Genomic DNA, 13,807 nt, shown 5'->3' with positions numbered 1-13,807 from the left:
TGCTCTATGAACTAAAAACAGCTGAAAAATATCCCAAGGGACACAAATTAATGCAGACATCACAAGTTTATGGACTAGAAGTAAACATGGTCAGGATGTAAATACTACCCGAAGTGATCAACAGTCCAAGCTCATACCACTCTGAACGACCCCAATCTCCTCTAAGTAATCAACAGATTCAGCCCAATCCCTAATAAAACCCCTGATAGTGTGTCTTAAAGAAATAGATAAATCCATCGTTAAGATTCAAATGCAACCTCAAAAGACACTGAAGGACTTTCCTTGTGGTCCAGTGGCTAAGACACCATACTCCCAATGTAGGAGACCTGGGTTCCATCCCTGGTCAGGGAACTATATCCCACATGCTGCAACTAACACTTGGTGCAGTCAAATAATTTTTTTTTTTTTTTTAAAGAGACACTCAACAGAAAAACCAAAGTTAAAAAGGACAAAGCTGGAGGTTTCACAATTACTTTTAAAAGTCTCAGAAACCTAAACTAATCCAAGCAGTGTGGTACTACTAGCACAAAGACAGAGACCAGTGGCATACAACAGAGGCCTGAGAAATAAATTCTTGTGTATGCGGTCCAAGGGGATCCCCATGTTCAACAAGGGGATTTGGACCACCCAATGGGGGAAGGACAGACTATTAAACAAAAAATGAATTATGGTTCCTATTGAGAGTATCATTCCACTTCATAAGTTCTCTAACTTAGATGTTTTAAAATTAGCTGTCAATGTAAAAAGAACAATGGCACACAGGTGATCAAAAGATGACATCAGTAACAGTTTACACAACAGCCTCACAAACGAGAATGGGAACTTGGACAGTGTTATCCTGAAGCGAAATCCCTATACTGCTTGCTGAGAATGTAAGGGGATGATTGTAGCACATGTGAACATCACTGTCACAATGCCATTGAGACAGGCTTTTGTGACATTGCTCAAAACCAGAAAAACACCCAGAAAGATTTATCAGCCAGGCTCTGGGGATATTTCTTATTTCTTATTGTAGACTATGCAGACCATATCAATATAGCATGAAGTGGTTATTTTCTATATAGCAGAAAAAGATTACAATATACGATGAATAGTATTCTCCATCAAAATAATCTGTCAACCAGTAAACCCACCCCATAGTTAAGTTACAGAGAAGAAAAATTTCCTCTGAGAGTTCAGATAAGAAGTAAATGTTAAAAAAAAAAGAAGTAAATGTTTGTACTTCACACAGAATTCTCTGATGAGGGCAAAGTCTGTACACACTATTAATAATGAGGCTTCCCCTCGGCCCTTCCAAGATATGACCTGTTACACCTTCAAAGGCATGTACCTCACTGCACAGACCAGGTCTCTTTTTTGTCCTGTTACAAGGTAGGTAAAATATTCCGATAAGAAACAGAAATACCTGCACATAAGAGGAAAGACTCATGACTTGCTGTGGCTTTGCCAGAATCCTAGTCCCTTGCTCAACTGAAGACTGAGGGGAATACAGAGAGGAACAGAAAAATATTTCCCAAATTCACCTGCTGTTTATCTCCTGAATACAGAGGGAACAGTATAATGCACAGAAACACAGTCTTTTCCTAAAACTTTTAAATCAAAAGTACATGCGTAGGAAACAGGAAATGGGTATATTAAAAGTTTTCCACTGACTCCAACTAATAAAAGTTTTCCATTGAGCTTTATAACTACAAAAGCTCTGGAACTCCTGATGTATCATGAAGTGGGCAGATCGTCAGAGGAAAAGGTAGATTTAAACTCCTGATGCTGCATCCTGAAGCTCTTCATGTCGGAATCAATAGGGATTTCAGATCAGTCAAGTAAAACCGGGGCTCCCAAGAGGCACACAGTGGGAAATGCAGTGATACCCCAGGGCAGATCCCAACTTCAGAGGGAAGTCATCCTCACCCAAGGAGACTAGGTTCCTGAGGGTCTCCACCATCACGTCCCTGTACAAGGCCCTCTGAGCAGGGTCCAGGCATTCCCATTCCTCCTGAGTGAACTCTATGGCCACATCCTTGAAGGTCAACTGTGCCTGAAATGAAAACACATTTCACCAAGGGGCCATGAGGAGAGCTCTTATTTTCAAACAAAATGAGAAGAGGAGAGAGGGGTAAGGATGAACTCAGCTGATATTCTAATATTCTGACAGATCCAAGTAAAGCTATTTGGAGGAAATTACGGGTCTCTAGTTTTAATTCCTTATGCTTTTACCCAGAGATTATGATAACCTCTAATCAATGTGGAGGTTGATTAATGTCCAATGTGGACGTAAATCAATGTCCATTTTTGTGGACACTACATGAAATACAAGTAAATAAGATTCAATAATGAGTAGTTTCTCCAGAAATGTCAGAGTATGTGTTTGTTATACACTGACTGCTATTCCATATCTAGATACGCTACACTATGAGTGATGGCATCAGAAATGACAGAGTCAACAGTGCTTTAAAAAAAGGTCAAAATCTTAAACCATGATTACAATGACTAAAGGTGTTCGAATACTTCGAAGATACTCTAAATGCTTTATGGCTGTGAACTTTTTTTTAATCAACATCATAGCTCAGTAGAGAAAGATATATGCTGTCCTACAGAGACAAAAGTGTCAGAGACATCTGGAGAAACTCAACTTAGTTCAAGAAGCTAAGTAATCATACAGCAAGAACCTCAATTAAGGAGAATGCGGTCTTGAACTGAAGATAAAGAAGCAAAAATTGATGTACGAGAGGAGCATTAGGGAAAAAAAAAAGCACTAGAAGCACATTGACAGAGGGTTCCCTGAGAAAACTTGAAATAAGGTCAAAATGAACAACACGGAAGGCAATAAAAGATCATTACAGATGTGGGCGCACAAACACATACACGTAACATGTTAGTAATCTTACTACTATTTGAACCATGAACAGGAGAGTGTAGAAAAAAATGCAGGGCCACAGAATATATTTATGATATAATTTCAACTACAATAAAATGCAGTACATCGTTTTAAAATTATGATGTCTTATCAAAACCGTGGACTTGCAGATCCATGAAATTATGGACACACATGCATTACAAATGCAGAAATAACTGAGATGAGAGAAGTTGTCTAGGGACATTTTTTTTTTTCAAGTGCAAATAATTTGAGAGATCATTCCAGAAATATCCAGCATCATCAGTCCAGAAAGGAACATTCCAGAAAGTTCCAGTGGGAAAGAGAAAGTTGCAGCCATGGGCAACTGGAGCTCTATGTGGATGGACATGCTCTGCAAGTCTGTGAAACAAACTCAGAACTGCCCCCACAGAGTGGTGAGGGAGCTTCAGTGTTTACTTACTCCCATCCAGCCCTCATTTTTCTTTTTTTTGGCCTTACAGCACGGCATGCAGGATCTTAGCTCCCCCAACCAGGGATGGAACTCTTGCCCCCCTGCAGTGGAAGTGCAGAGTCTTAACCACTGGACCATCAGGGAAGCCCCCATCCCTCATTTTTTAGGGTTGTTCCTGTGTTTGCTGTCAGATGCCGTCAAAAATGTACTGGAATGGTAAGGCCCAAATGGACAAGGAGGGACAGAACACTCTTATGTATCCCCTAACTAGCCTGAAATTCCTTAAGAGAAAGGAGTGAGTTCACAGAATTCACTATTTTACTCCCAGCGGTCTGTGCAGGATTCGGTATGCAATAAGTAAACAATAAGAATACAGAGGATAAATCAATCAATGTAAAGAAAATTTGAGACAACAGTTAAGACTCCCAGGAGGTTGGGAATAAATATACACACTCTCTGCTATATATAAAATAGAGGAAATTACCTGCCCATCCCCTCTGGACATATTTTTGCATGATTTTTTATCATCAGTTTTATATGTGTGAATTTCAGCATTTTTTTTTTTTGAACTTCAGCATTTTTTGGAACAACGGAAGAGTCACCTGTGCTAAATGGTACCAACAGGAAAAAAGCAAGAAACTTTAACTACAGCCTCTATGGAATACCTATATATAACTACAATTTAAAACACGGTATTTATTTCTGTAAACACTGACTCCTAAAACATTGAGTCAAACTTAGACAAGTTATGGAAAAAATATATTGTAGTTAAGGAAGAATAATTCTCCATACATCATGATCAGAAGGAAACACTTGAATTCTCGCTGAAATGGCAGTGCAGTGGAGGGGGCTGGCCGGGGGTGCTGCCTCTCCCCACAGTACAGTGTTCCTGAGCAGGGACCACGCAGGAAGTGACAGGAGGAAAACAAGAGTGGGAGCAAGACACACAGCATGTCAGAGCTGGAACTGCAAACATTCACAAATGTTTGAACCATGAACAGGAGAGTGTAGAAAAGTGAAAGGATGCGAAAAGTGAAAGGATGCAAAAAGACATCCAATCCTTAAGAGAGCAGGAATTACTGCACAGTATCAGACAAAATAACCTAAGGAAAAAAACTAACATGAGACACAAAATACATTGTGAAATGAGAAAAGGGTAAATTTGCCAAGAAGATTTAATAATTACAAATACGGTCACATCTAACATCAACCCGGAGGATCTGATGAAGGGTTTTATAACAGTGATTCAAAGGTGGAGTCTCCGACAAAACTAAGGTGTGAGGAGGGCTTGTGTTCCCTAAATCTTGTCTCCCCCCGGTTGGAAGGTGTTCAATATGCTACTGGGGAAGAGTGGATGACGACTACTAATAAATCCAGAAAAAAATCAAACAGCTGGGACAAAACGGAAATGATGTTCAGTTGTGGATATGTCTAGTGGTGAAAGTATGTCCGAGGCTATAAGGAACAATACTGCATGGGAACCTGGAATGTTAGGTCCATGAACCAAGGTAAATTGGACGTGTTCAAGCAGGAGATGGCAAGAGTGAATAGTGACATCTTAGGAATCAGTGAACTAAAATGGACAGGAACAGGTGAATTTAAATCAGATGACCATTATATCTACTACCATGGGCAAGAATTCCTTACAAGAAATGGAGCAGCCCACAGAGCCAACAAAATCTGAAACGCAGTGCTTGGGTGCAATCTCAAAAAGGACAGAATGATCTCTGTTCACCTCCAACACAAACCACTCAATATCACAGTAATACAAGTCTATGCTCTAACCACTAATGCTGAAGAAGCTAAAGTAAAATGGGTCTCATGAAGACCTACAAGACATCCTAGAACCAAAAAAAGATGTCCTTTCCTCACAGAGAACTGGAATGCAAAGGTAGGAAGTCAAGAGATACCTGGAGTACCAGGCAAGTTTGGCCTTGGAGTACAAAATGAAGCAGGGCAAAGGCTAACAAAAGAGTTTTGTCAAGAGAATGCACTGGTCATAGCAAACACTTGCTTCCAACAAGACAAGAGACAACTCTACACATGGACATCACCAGATGGCCAATACCGAAATCAGACTGATTATATTCTTTGCCGCCCAAGATGGAGAAGCTCTATACAGTCAGCAAAAACAAGAGAGGGAGCTGACTGTGGCTCAGATCAAGAGCTACTTATTGCAAAATTCAGACTTAAATTGAAGAAAGCAGGGAAAACCACTAGTCATTCAGGTATGACCTAAATCAAATCCTTTATGATCATACAATGGAGGTGATGAATAGACTCAATGGATCAGACTTGGTAAACAAGAGTGCCTGAAGAACTATGGACAGATGTTTGTAACACTGTATAGGAAGCAGTGACAAAAATCATCCTCAAGAAAAAGAAATGCAAGAAGGCAAAGTGGCTGTCTGAAGAGGGCTTACAAAGAGCTCAGAAAAGAGGAGAAGTGAGAAAGGGAAAGGGAGAAAGGGAAAGATATACTCACTTGAACGCAGAGTTCCACAGAATAGCAAGGAGAGGAAAGAAAGCCTTCTTTAGTTACAAATGCAAAGAAATGGAGGAAAACAAAAGAATGGCAAAGACTCAAGATTTCTTCAAGAAAATTGGAGACAGAATATTTCATGTAAGGACGAGCACAATAAAAGGACAGAAATGGCAATGACCTAAGAGAAACAGATGAGATTAAGGTGGAAAGTATACACAGAAGAACTATACAAGAAAGCTCTTAACAACCTGGATAACCACGATGGTGTGGTCACTCACCTAGAGCCAGACATTCTGGAATGTGAAGTCAAGTGGGCCTCAGAAAGCAGTACTACAAACAAAGCCAGTGGAGGTGACTGAATTCCAGCTGAGCTATTTTAAATCCTAAAAGATGATGCTGTGAAAGTGCTGCACTCAATATGCCAGCAAATTTGGAAAGCTCAGCAGTGGCCAAAGGACTGGAAAAGGTCAATCCCAAATGACAGTGCCACAGAATGTACAAACTACCGTACAACTGCACTCATTTCACATGCTAACAAGGTAATGCTCAAATATGCTCCACAATAAGAGAAGCCACCGCCTTGTGAAGCCTGAGCACTGCAACTAAAGAATAGGCTCCGCCCCACCTGAACTAGGGAAAGCCTGGTTGCAACAACAAAAACATAGTGCGGCCAAGGAAACCCAGCACAAAAATAAATAAATAACAAAATAAAATTTTTGAAAAGATTTAGAAAAGTTGCAGCATAAAATATCAGCATATGAAAATCACCTGCATTTCTATCTACACACAATGAACCATTTCGACAGAAAATGAGAACAATCCCATAGAAAACTTAGGAAAAAGATCAGACAAGTAGGTGCAAGACCTCTACACTGAAAAGTACTAAACCTTCTTTAAAACAAAAGTCCCTGGAGATATATATAAACAGAAACACACCCTGAAGTGGGAACTTAATGCTTTTAAAATGACCAAATTAGGCTGGGAGGGAGGCTCCCAAGGGAAGGGATATATGTATACCCATGGCTGATTCACATTCTTGTATGGCAGAAGCCAACACAACATTGCAAAGCAACTAACCTCCAATTAAAAATAAATTTAAAAAAATGGACGGGACTTCCCCGATGGTCCAGTGGCTAAGTCCCCATGTTCCCAATACAGGGAGCCCAGGTTGCATCCCTGATCAAGGAACTAGATCCCACACACTGCAACAAAGAGTTCGCATGTTGCAACTAAAGAACCTGAATGCTGCAACAAAAACTGTAGATCCTGCAATGCTGAAACTGAGACCCAGTGCAGCCAAATAAATAAATAGAAAAAAATGCAAATAAAAATATATGATTAAAAAAATTCCTTCATTTGCAACCCAGCAAGACCTGGCATACCCCTATAAATTTTCAGCGGACATTAAGAGGCAGTCGAGCTGATTAAAAACAGATAACATTTTCTTTCCTTAGAATAGCAAACTACAAGTCAAGCCAATAAAATTTCATTGTAAAATTTTCTCTAAAAAAAAAAAAATGACCCAAAGAGAGACTTCCATGGTAGTCCAGTGGTTAGGCTCCAGGGTTCTACACAGGAGGCACAGTATACAGATTTAAGGAATTCCTATGCCTTTTTTGCAGTTAAAGAAAAAAAAAAATCATTCCTGAATTCATAGGGAATCTCAAGAGCCAGAAAACAGCCAAAATATTCTTGAAAAAGAGGATGAATGTACAAGTGTCAGGCAGGATACTTTGGAGCCAGGGAAGAATAGAGAATCCAAAAAAGGGCATTTGAAGGACAGGCTGAGAATATGACTTTACCTGAGAAAGAGCCATTTCTGACTCCTGTTCTGTTTCCTCCTCTTCCTCTTAGCAGGGAGAAAGGGAGAAAAGGGAGAAAACAAAATATTAGACTAACTGGTAAAACTAGGATTTGTCTGTTAATATAAAAGATCATTGACAACTTTACCAAGTACCCACCAAAACGGTCTAAAATTATTTATTACGTACCAAAGAGCTTTTCCAGTACAAAGGGAAAGAAGAAAAAAGCAGGCCTCCAGGAAACCTGAAACACATTTTCAAAAGAATGAATTTTTATCATCTAATTGTGCTGTCAGTGTTTTAAAAATATCACAATGTATTATATTACTATTTAAAGAATGATTTAATTATAAAAGAGAACCAAAGCTTATTAACTAAAGTTAATGATCATTTCCAGGGACGCAGAAACTGAATAAACTAAAATTTTTTTCCAAGCTACAAAAAGAATTATATGTAAAGATATAAGAAAAAACAGTAAGCCCATCACAAAAAGGAACATTCTCAATGTTCCTTTTTTTTTTTAATTGACTTTTTCTTTACTTATTTTTTGGCTATGCTGGGTCTTCATTGCTGTGATCAGGCCTTCTTCTCTAGTTGCGGTGTGTGGGCTTCTCATGGTGGGGGCTTCTCTTGTTTTAGCACACAGGCTTAGTTGCCCCACAGCATGTAGGATCTTCCCGGACCAGGGATCGAACCTGTGTCCCCTGCCTTGGCAGGCAGATCCTTTACCACTGGACCACCAGGAAAGTCCTCAGTGTTCCTTTTAAAAGGCACCATGCAGTGACAGATTCAATCATTTCTTGCCCCACTTGTCCTCTCCTAGTCCTCTGCCCCACGTCAAGCAAAGGGAAGGGGGTGACTCACAACTGAATACATCAAATCACAGGGTGCGCTAGTGGTAAAGAACCTGCCTGCCAATGCTGAAGACATAACAGATGCAGGTTCCATCCCTGGGTTGGAAGATCCCCTGAGAGGAGGGCGTGGCAACTCACTCTAGTATTCTTGAGAATCTCATGGACAGAGGAGCCTGGCGGGCTATAGTTCATGGAGTCTCAAAGAGTCGGACACAACTGAAGCGACTTAGCAGCAGCAGCCCCCTGGCTAAATAGGGTTTGCAAATACAAGTTATTTTCTGATACGAAGAATTACAGAATGCACAAGACACGAGTTCTGCTATTCTCATCCTCACCTGTACAATTAGAGACATTTTATTACATTCTAAAATAAGAAATCATACATCACAACTTATCGACAACCAAACAACTCACCATCCATTTGCATCCAGTTCCCGCTACCCACCTGCTCGACTAGGTGTTTCCATTTCAGTCGGTTTATCTGTCTCTTTTCTTCCCCTCTGCTCTCCTGCTGGTCCTGTTTCCTCCCTCACATCTGTCCTGCCCCACTCTGTAAACTGTTCCCCTCGACATGCTTGGTCTCTGCACCGTTTCTGACGGTCCTCCATCTGTGTTTCTGCCTCTTTCTTCCCCTTCCCTGCTCTCTCTCTGCCCTCCAGTTATACCCCTTCTCCCTCTCTTCCACTCCCCTTCTCCCCCCTTCTCTGACACTCCAGGTGGTGATGCGTCCTTCCTGCTTTCTCTTCCTCTTGTGGTCACACTTGATCCTCCTTCTCTCCCAGCACCATGCCGCTCTGCAGCCCAAGTGTCCAGCTCTTTCATCCTCTCAGCCCACTCTGTGTGAAGTGCCTCTCCTTTGTTGCCCCCGTCCCACCGCTGATCCAAGGCCCCTTTATGTTCCTCTCTGTCAGCTACAAACTGGCACTTGCCATCTACCTACATGCCAATAGTCATGTTTGGATGTGAGAGCTGGTCTATTAAGCAGACTGAGCACCAAAAAATTGATGCTTTTGAACTGTGGTCCTGGAGAAGGCTCTTGAGAGTCCCTTGGACTGCAAGGAGATCACACCAGTTAATCCTAAAGGAAGTCAACCAAGAATATTCACTGGAAGGACAGATGCTGAAACTGAAGTTCCTTTGGCCACCTGATGGCAACAGCCAACATCAGCAAAGACCCTGATGCGGCAGAAAATGAGAAGGTTTGACACCATCACCGACTCCATGAGTATGAGTTTGAGCAAACTTCGGGAGATAGTGGAGGACAGAGGAGCCTGGTATGCTGCAGTCCTGGGGGCCACAAAGAGTCAAACAAGACTTAGCAACTAAACAATAACAATCTACCTATCTACCTCTACAAGGATTAATTCATGTGCCGCTGCAGCTGCTGACCTACAATACCCCATGAAAGGAGTTCACAGTGGAGAGCAGAAATGGGGCATCTGTGGTTGGGGGAGAAACTGGCACAACAGGTCTTCAGATAGATATTTTCAGGAGCCGATTTTCTGAGCCCAATTCTTGTATCTCCCCAAATCTACAAAAGCACTAAAGTCCTCCATGGTGATGACTGTTCCTTGTGATCAGCAAATCTTCACAAGAGTAGTAGAAAACTTCTGGAAAAAAATATGTGCTTGATTGCATGTAATGCCCCTTCACCAAACTCTATATACTGACCTTTCCCCTGCCTCTTTGCAGCCGTTTCTCAGAGCTATGTGAAGTGCTGTTTCCTGGACTGCAGTCCTCATTTTGCCCCAGATAAAACTTTACTTGCAAACCTCACATTATGCATTTTTTTTTAACTTGACATCTCCCGTCCCTGGAGATCCAACTTTTAAAAAATTTACTTTATTCACCTGCTATTTTCAATACTTAATCGCTTTCATTTCACTCTTTTTACAAGTCCCTTGCCCACAGTTTCTATCCCTATGGATTCTCCCTCATCCTTTTCTCATTCTCAGTTTTTCTCAGTTGCTCATCCTCTGCTTCTCCTGAGCCCTCTGGCCCACGTATTTACAGGACTGAGTAAGACATCTGCCTACAGAAAAAAAAAAACAACTTTTTCCATCATGTGGAATTTGGAACAGAAGACCACTGTGTGTCACAAGGCTAGCTCAGGTCACCTCCCATTACAAGGGGAGGCTTGCTGGGTAGAAGGACTGGCCTGAGGAGATGGGATGACAGAGAGGCTGGGAGGACGGGGTCTCAGGAGAGGGGCGGGCTGTCCTGAATCCCAGAGATAAGGAGGGTAGTGAAGGGACAAAGTAGGTGATTAAATAGTTAATCCCACTAGGGGATTGTCAGTAGAATAAATACCAGAGACTCCTGCAAGTTAAAGATTACTCAAGCAAGCACGCTTGCTTAGCAACAAAGCTATTCAACAGATGCTCAAGAGGACCCCGAAACATCGTAACAAGGGTGACATGAACCCCACATCCTGCTCAGTGAGCCCAGTAAATTACCACACGCTCTGTGCACACATAAAAAGTACTAATTTGTGAAGCTAGCTTGACCAGGTAGGAACAACAACAAAAAACCCCCCTGCCCAACCTGTTGGAGGGACTGATGCAGGAAGGCTGGCATCTACACAAGACAGACAAGGAAAGTCTTCTCCCCGCCCCCGCCACGTTCCCTCTGTAGCCCAGTAAGTTCTCTGGGCTTTGCATCCTCTCGGCTGCCCACTTGTAAGACTCACAAACTTCCTATTCTAATAAATCGCTTATCTATCACTTTGCCTCTCACTAATTTTTTTTTTTTTTTTTTTTTTGCACTGAGCCTGAAAGGGCTGTGGTGTGGAAGCTCGGCGGCGACCCCTTCCACCGCCACCAACGACACAAAAGAGCTTCACCAGGTCCCGCCAGGAGGACGGGGCCTCTCCCTGGGCGGGAAGGCCAGCGCTGCCCTCCACGGCTCCAGAGAGCGGGCTGGGAGGAGAGGGGCGCCAATCCGCCGGGCAAAAGAGGGCTTAACTGGGGAGCGGAGGGACTAACGGGTTTTTCAGCCGGAAAATGCAGCGAAAGGCGGCTTCTACGTGGACTGAAGGCAGAAGAGCCAAGGCAGGGGACCGACCTCCGGACGAATCCAAACCCAAACACCCGACCTACACGGGGACTTCTGGATTTACCTGGGGGTGGAAGGGCCAGGTGCTGAGGTGTCAGGTACCTAGTCACTCCAAAGCCCCCGAGGTGTGCGTGACGGAGGCGCGGCAGGAATTCACACGGAAGGCGGACGTTTAACCCGCGGCGGTCGAACGTTCACTCGGCGCTCCGCGCTTCCCGTTCCGTGATCAACTGCGCACGCGCGGCCTTAGAGGCAGGGCCTCCGGCGAGGCTGGGCGGGGCGTCGGCCTCAGGGCGGGTGCGGGCCGCGCGTGAACCCAGACCCGGGAGGGCAGGCGGGACCCGGCGCCTCCCAGGAGCCCCGAATGTGCTGTTACCTTACTGTCTTGAACCTTTGGGAGTAAAAGCGTACAGCCGTGTAGGCTACCTTGGTGGGAAGCTAATCTGTCTCCTCCTGACAAGTGGAGAATGGTTACAGTAAAACCTGCTTTTGCCAGTAGGTGGCTCGCACGCTGTGGTCTCCAGGAGCAAGCAATTCGGCGGTTGGAAAAGTGCGACTCTGAGTGGTTGCTGTGCCAGTGAAGATGCTCAGTCGTGTCCGATTCTGTGAGGCAATTACAGTTCACTTGAGCAACTGGGACGACAGAGGTTGGAGGGCATCACCGACTCAACGGACCTCAAGTTTTCCTCAAGTTTGAGGAAACTCCGGGAGTTGGTGATGGGCAGGGAGGCCTGGCGTGCTGCAGTCCATGGGGTCACAAAAAGTCAGACACGACTGAGCTACTGAACCGAACAGTTTAAGGAAAAGAAGCTGACATGCCCCTCTGTATTACGAAACTAGACCGAGTGATGGAAGTCTCCCACTGAAGAGTGGGCCATTTCACACCGACATCTCACGGAATACTTTTCCCTTTCTATAATCCTCATTCTGGCAGGACGACTAACTCAACGCCTTGGTTCCAGAGCCTCAGGGACATAACCTAGCATCTGAGACTGGAGCACCATGGCATGCAGTAATTTCTGTCACTAATCACTGCAATACATTTAAAAAATGCAATGTTTACAAAAATCTTGTAAGTTGCATTCTTTTTGCTCAAGTGTTTTACTTGCCTTTTAAAATCATATCCGCTCCCACCTCCAGTTTGAGATATAGCTGACTTACATGACTGTGAGTTTAATTTGCAAAGCATGATATTCTTACAGAGACTGAAATAATTATCGCAGTAAGTTTATTTATTTATTGAAGGTCAGGTTTAAATTTGCTAAGACTTAAAATCTTCCGGTTCAGTTGTGACTCCAGACAGGATACAAAGAAGAGTTCTAAAAATCTCTTCTCTGGGTTTTATGGAGACTTTCTTTACCCTCCTGTGTTAGCCTCTTATGGCACTGCGTCAGCCTTAAAAGGGCACTGGAAAGGGTGATAGCAGTTAAGTTTAATAAGCATCTCTCATTATACTATCAGGATAAATAACCAATTGCACTGACATGCTCTCTCCCTCACATCTTTTCACCTTTTCTGTTATAGAAAAGAGAGAAATGGGATATTTCCCAATATTTAGGTGGAATATGGGTGGAAATGGGATATTGAAGAAATTATTTTTTCTTTTTACAACTATGATGGCCATTTAACTAGTAGCTAATATTAGGGAAAATATGAGACAAACATTTTACTGAAAATCAGACAAAATCTAAAAATGAAAAGGGTTTTGAAATCTTCACCCTTCTTGATCACTCAGCAGTCACATTGCTACAAGGAAAGTAAAGACTAAGTGTTCATAGATTTAGAAGGGGCAGAGGACGCATCAAATCACACAGCTCACCCTCCAGACTTCCTCTTACCATTTGTCACTATTCACTTCTTGTATCTAAAATTCTGAAATTTGGCATAAAATTTCAGTCTATCCAAGGCTATTCTTTTTCCAAGGCCATTCTTGAAGCAGAGAGAAGACAGGGTTCAGTCACTCATTCATGTCTGACTCTTTGCAACTCTATGGACTGCAGCACACCAGGCTTCCCTGTCCATCACCAACTCCTGGAGCTTGCTCAAGCTCATGTCCATTGAGTCAAATGATGCCATCCAACCATCTCATCCTTTGTCGTCCCCGTTCTCCCTTTGCCTTTCATCTTTCCAGCACCAGGGTCTTTTCCAATGAGTTAGTTCTTTGCATCAGGTGGCCAAAATATTGGAGTTTCAGCTTCAGCATCAGTCCTTCCAATGAATATTCAGGACTGATTTCATTTAGGATTGACTGATTTGATGTTGCAGTCCAAGGGACTCTCAAGAGTCTTCTCCAACACCACAGTTCAA

General features: G+C 42.8%; 1 protein-coding gene and 1 non-coding gene across 7 annotated transcripts in view; both read right to left on the bottom strand.

Annotated features, from left to right (window-relative positions):
• LOC133054808 (zinc finger protein 83-like) overlaps positions 1-13,807 on the bottom strand; it is a 38,124-nt gene that overhangs the window by 5,255 nt on the left and 19,062 nt on the right. The window contains exons 1-5 of one of the 6 annotated variants that reach the window (XM_061140128.1): positions 11,565-11,713; positions 8,585-8,693; positions 7,782-7,836; positions 7,593-7,639; positions 1,909-2,035 (exon numbers count right to left, since the gene is read on the bottom strand). In XM_061140128.1, coding sequence (XP_060996111.1) covers positions 1,909-2,035; positions 7,593-7,639; positions 7,782-7,836; positions 8,585-8,638 — 283 coding nt within the window. In that variant the 5' untranslated portion in view covers positions 8,639-8,693; positions 11,565-11,713. Of the gene's footprint in view, positions 1-1,908; positions 2,036-7,592; positions 7,640-7,781; positions 7,837-8,584; positions 8,694-8,891; positions 9,098-11,564; positions 11,714-13,807 lie in introns of those variants that run through there. The other 5 variants (XM_061140130.1, XM_061140131.1, XM_061140129.1 and 2 more) reach the window with 5 other exon arrangements.
• LOC133055346 (small nucleolar RNA SNORA26) lies at positions 12,786-12,908 on the bottom strand. The gene has a single exon (XR_009692633.1). It is a non-coding gene; the product is annotated as a small nucleolar RNA SNORA26 (small nucleolar RNA).

This window comes from Dama dama, chromosome 4, assembly GCF_033118175.1.
Source record: "Dama dama isolate Ldn47 chromosome 4, ASM3311817v1, whole genome shotgun sequence".
NCBI classification, from domain to species: domain Eukaryota; kingdom Metazoa; phylum Chordata; class Mammalia; order Artiodactyla; family Cervidae; genus Dama; species Dama dama.
This window is presented reverse-complemented; position numbering and strand designations above follow the sequence as displayed.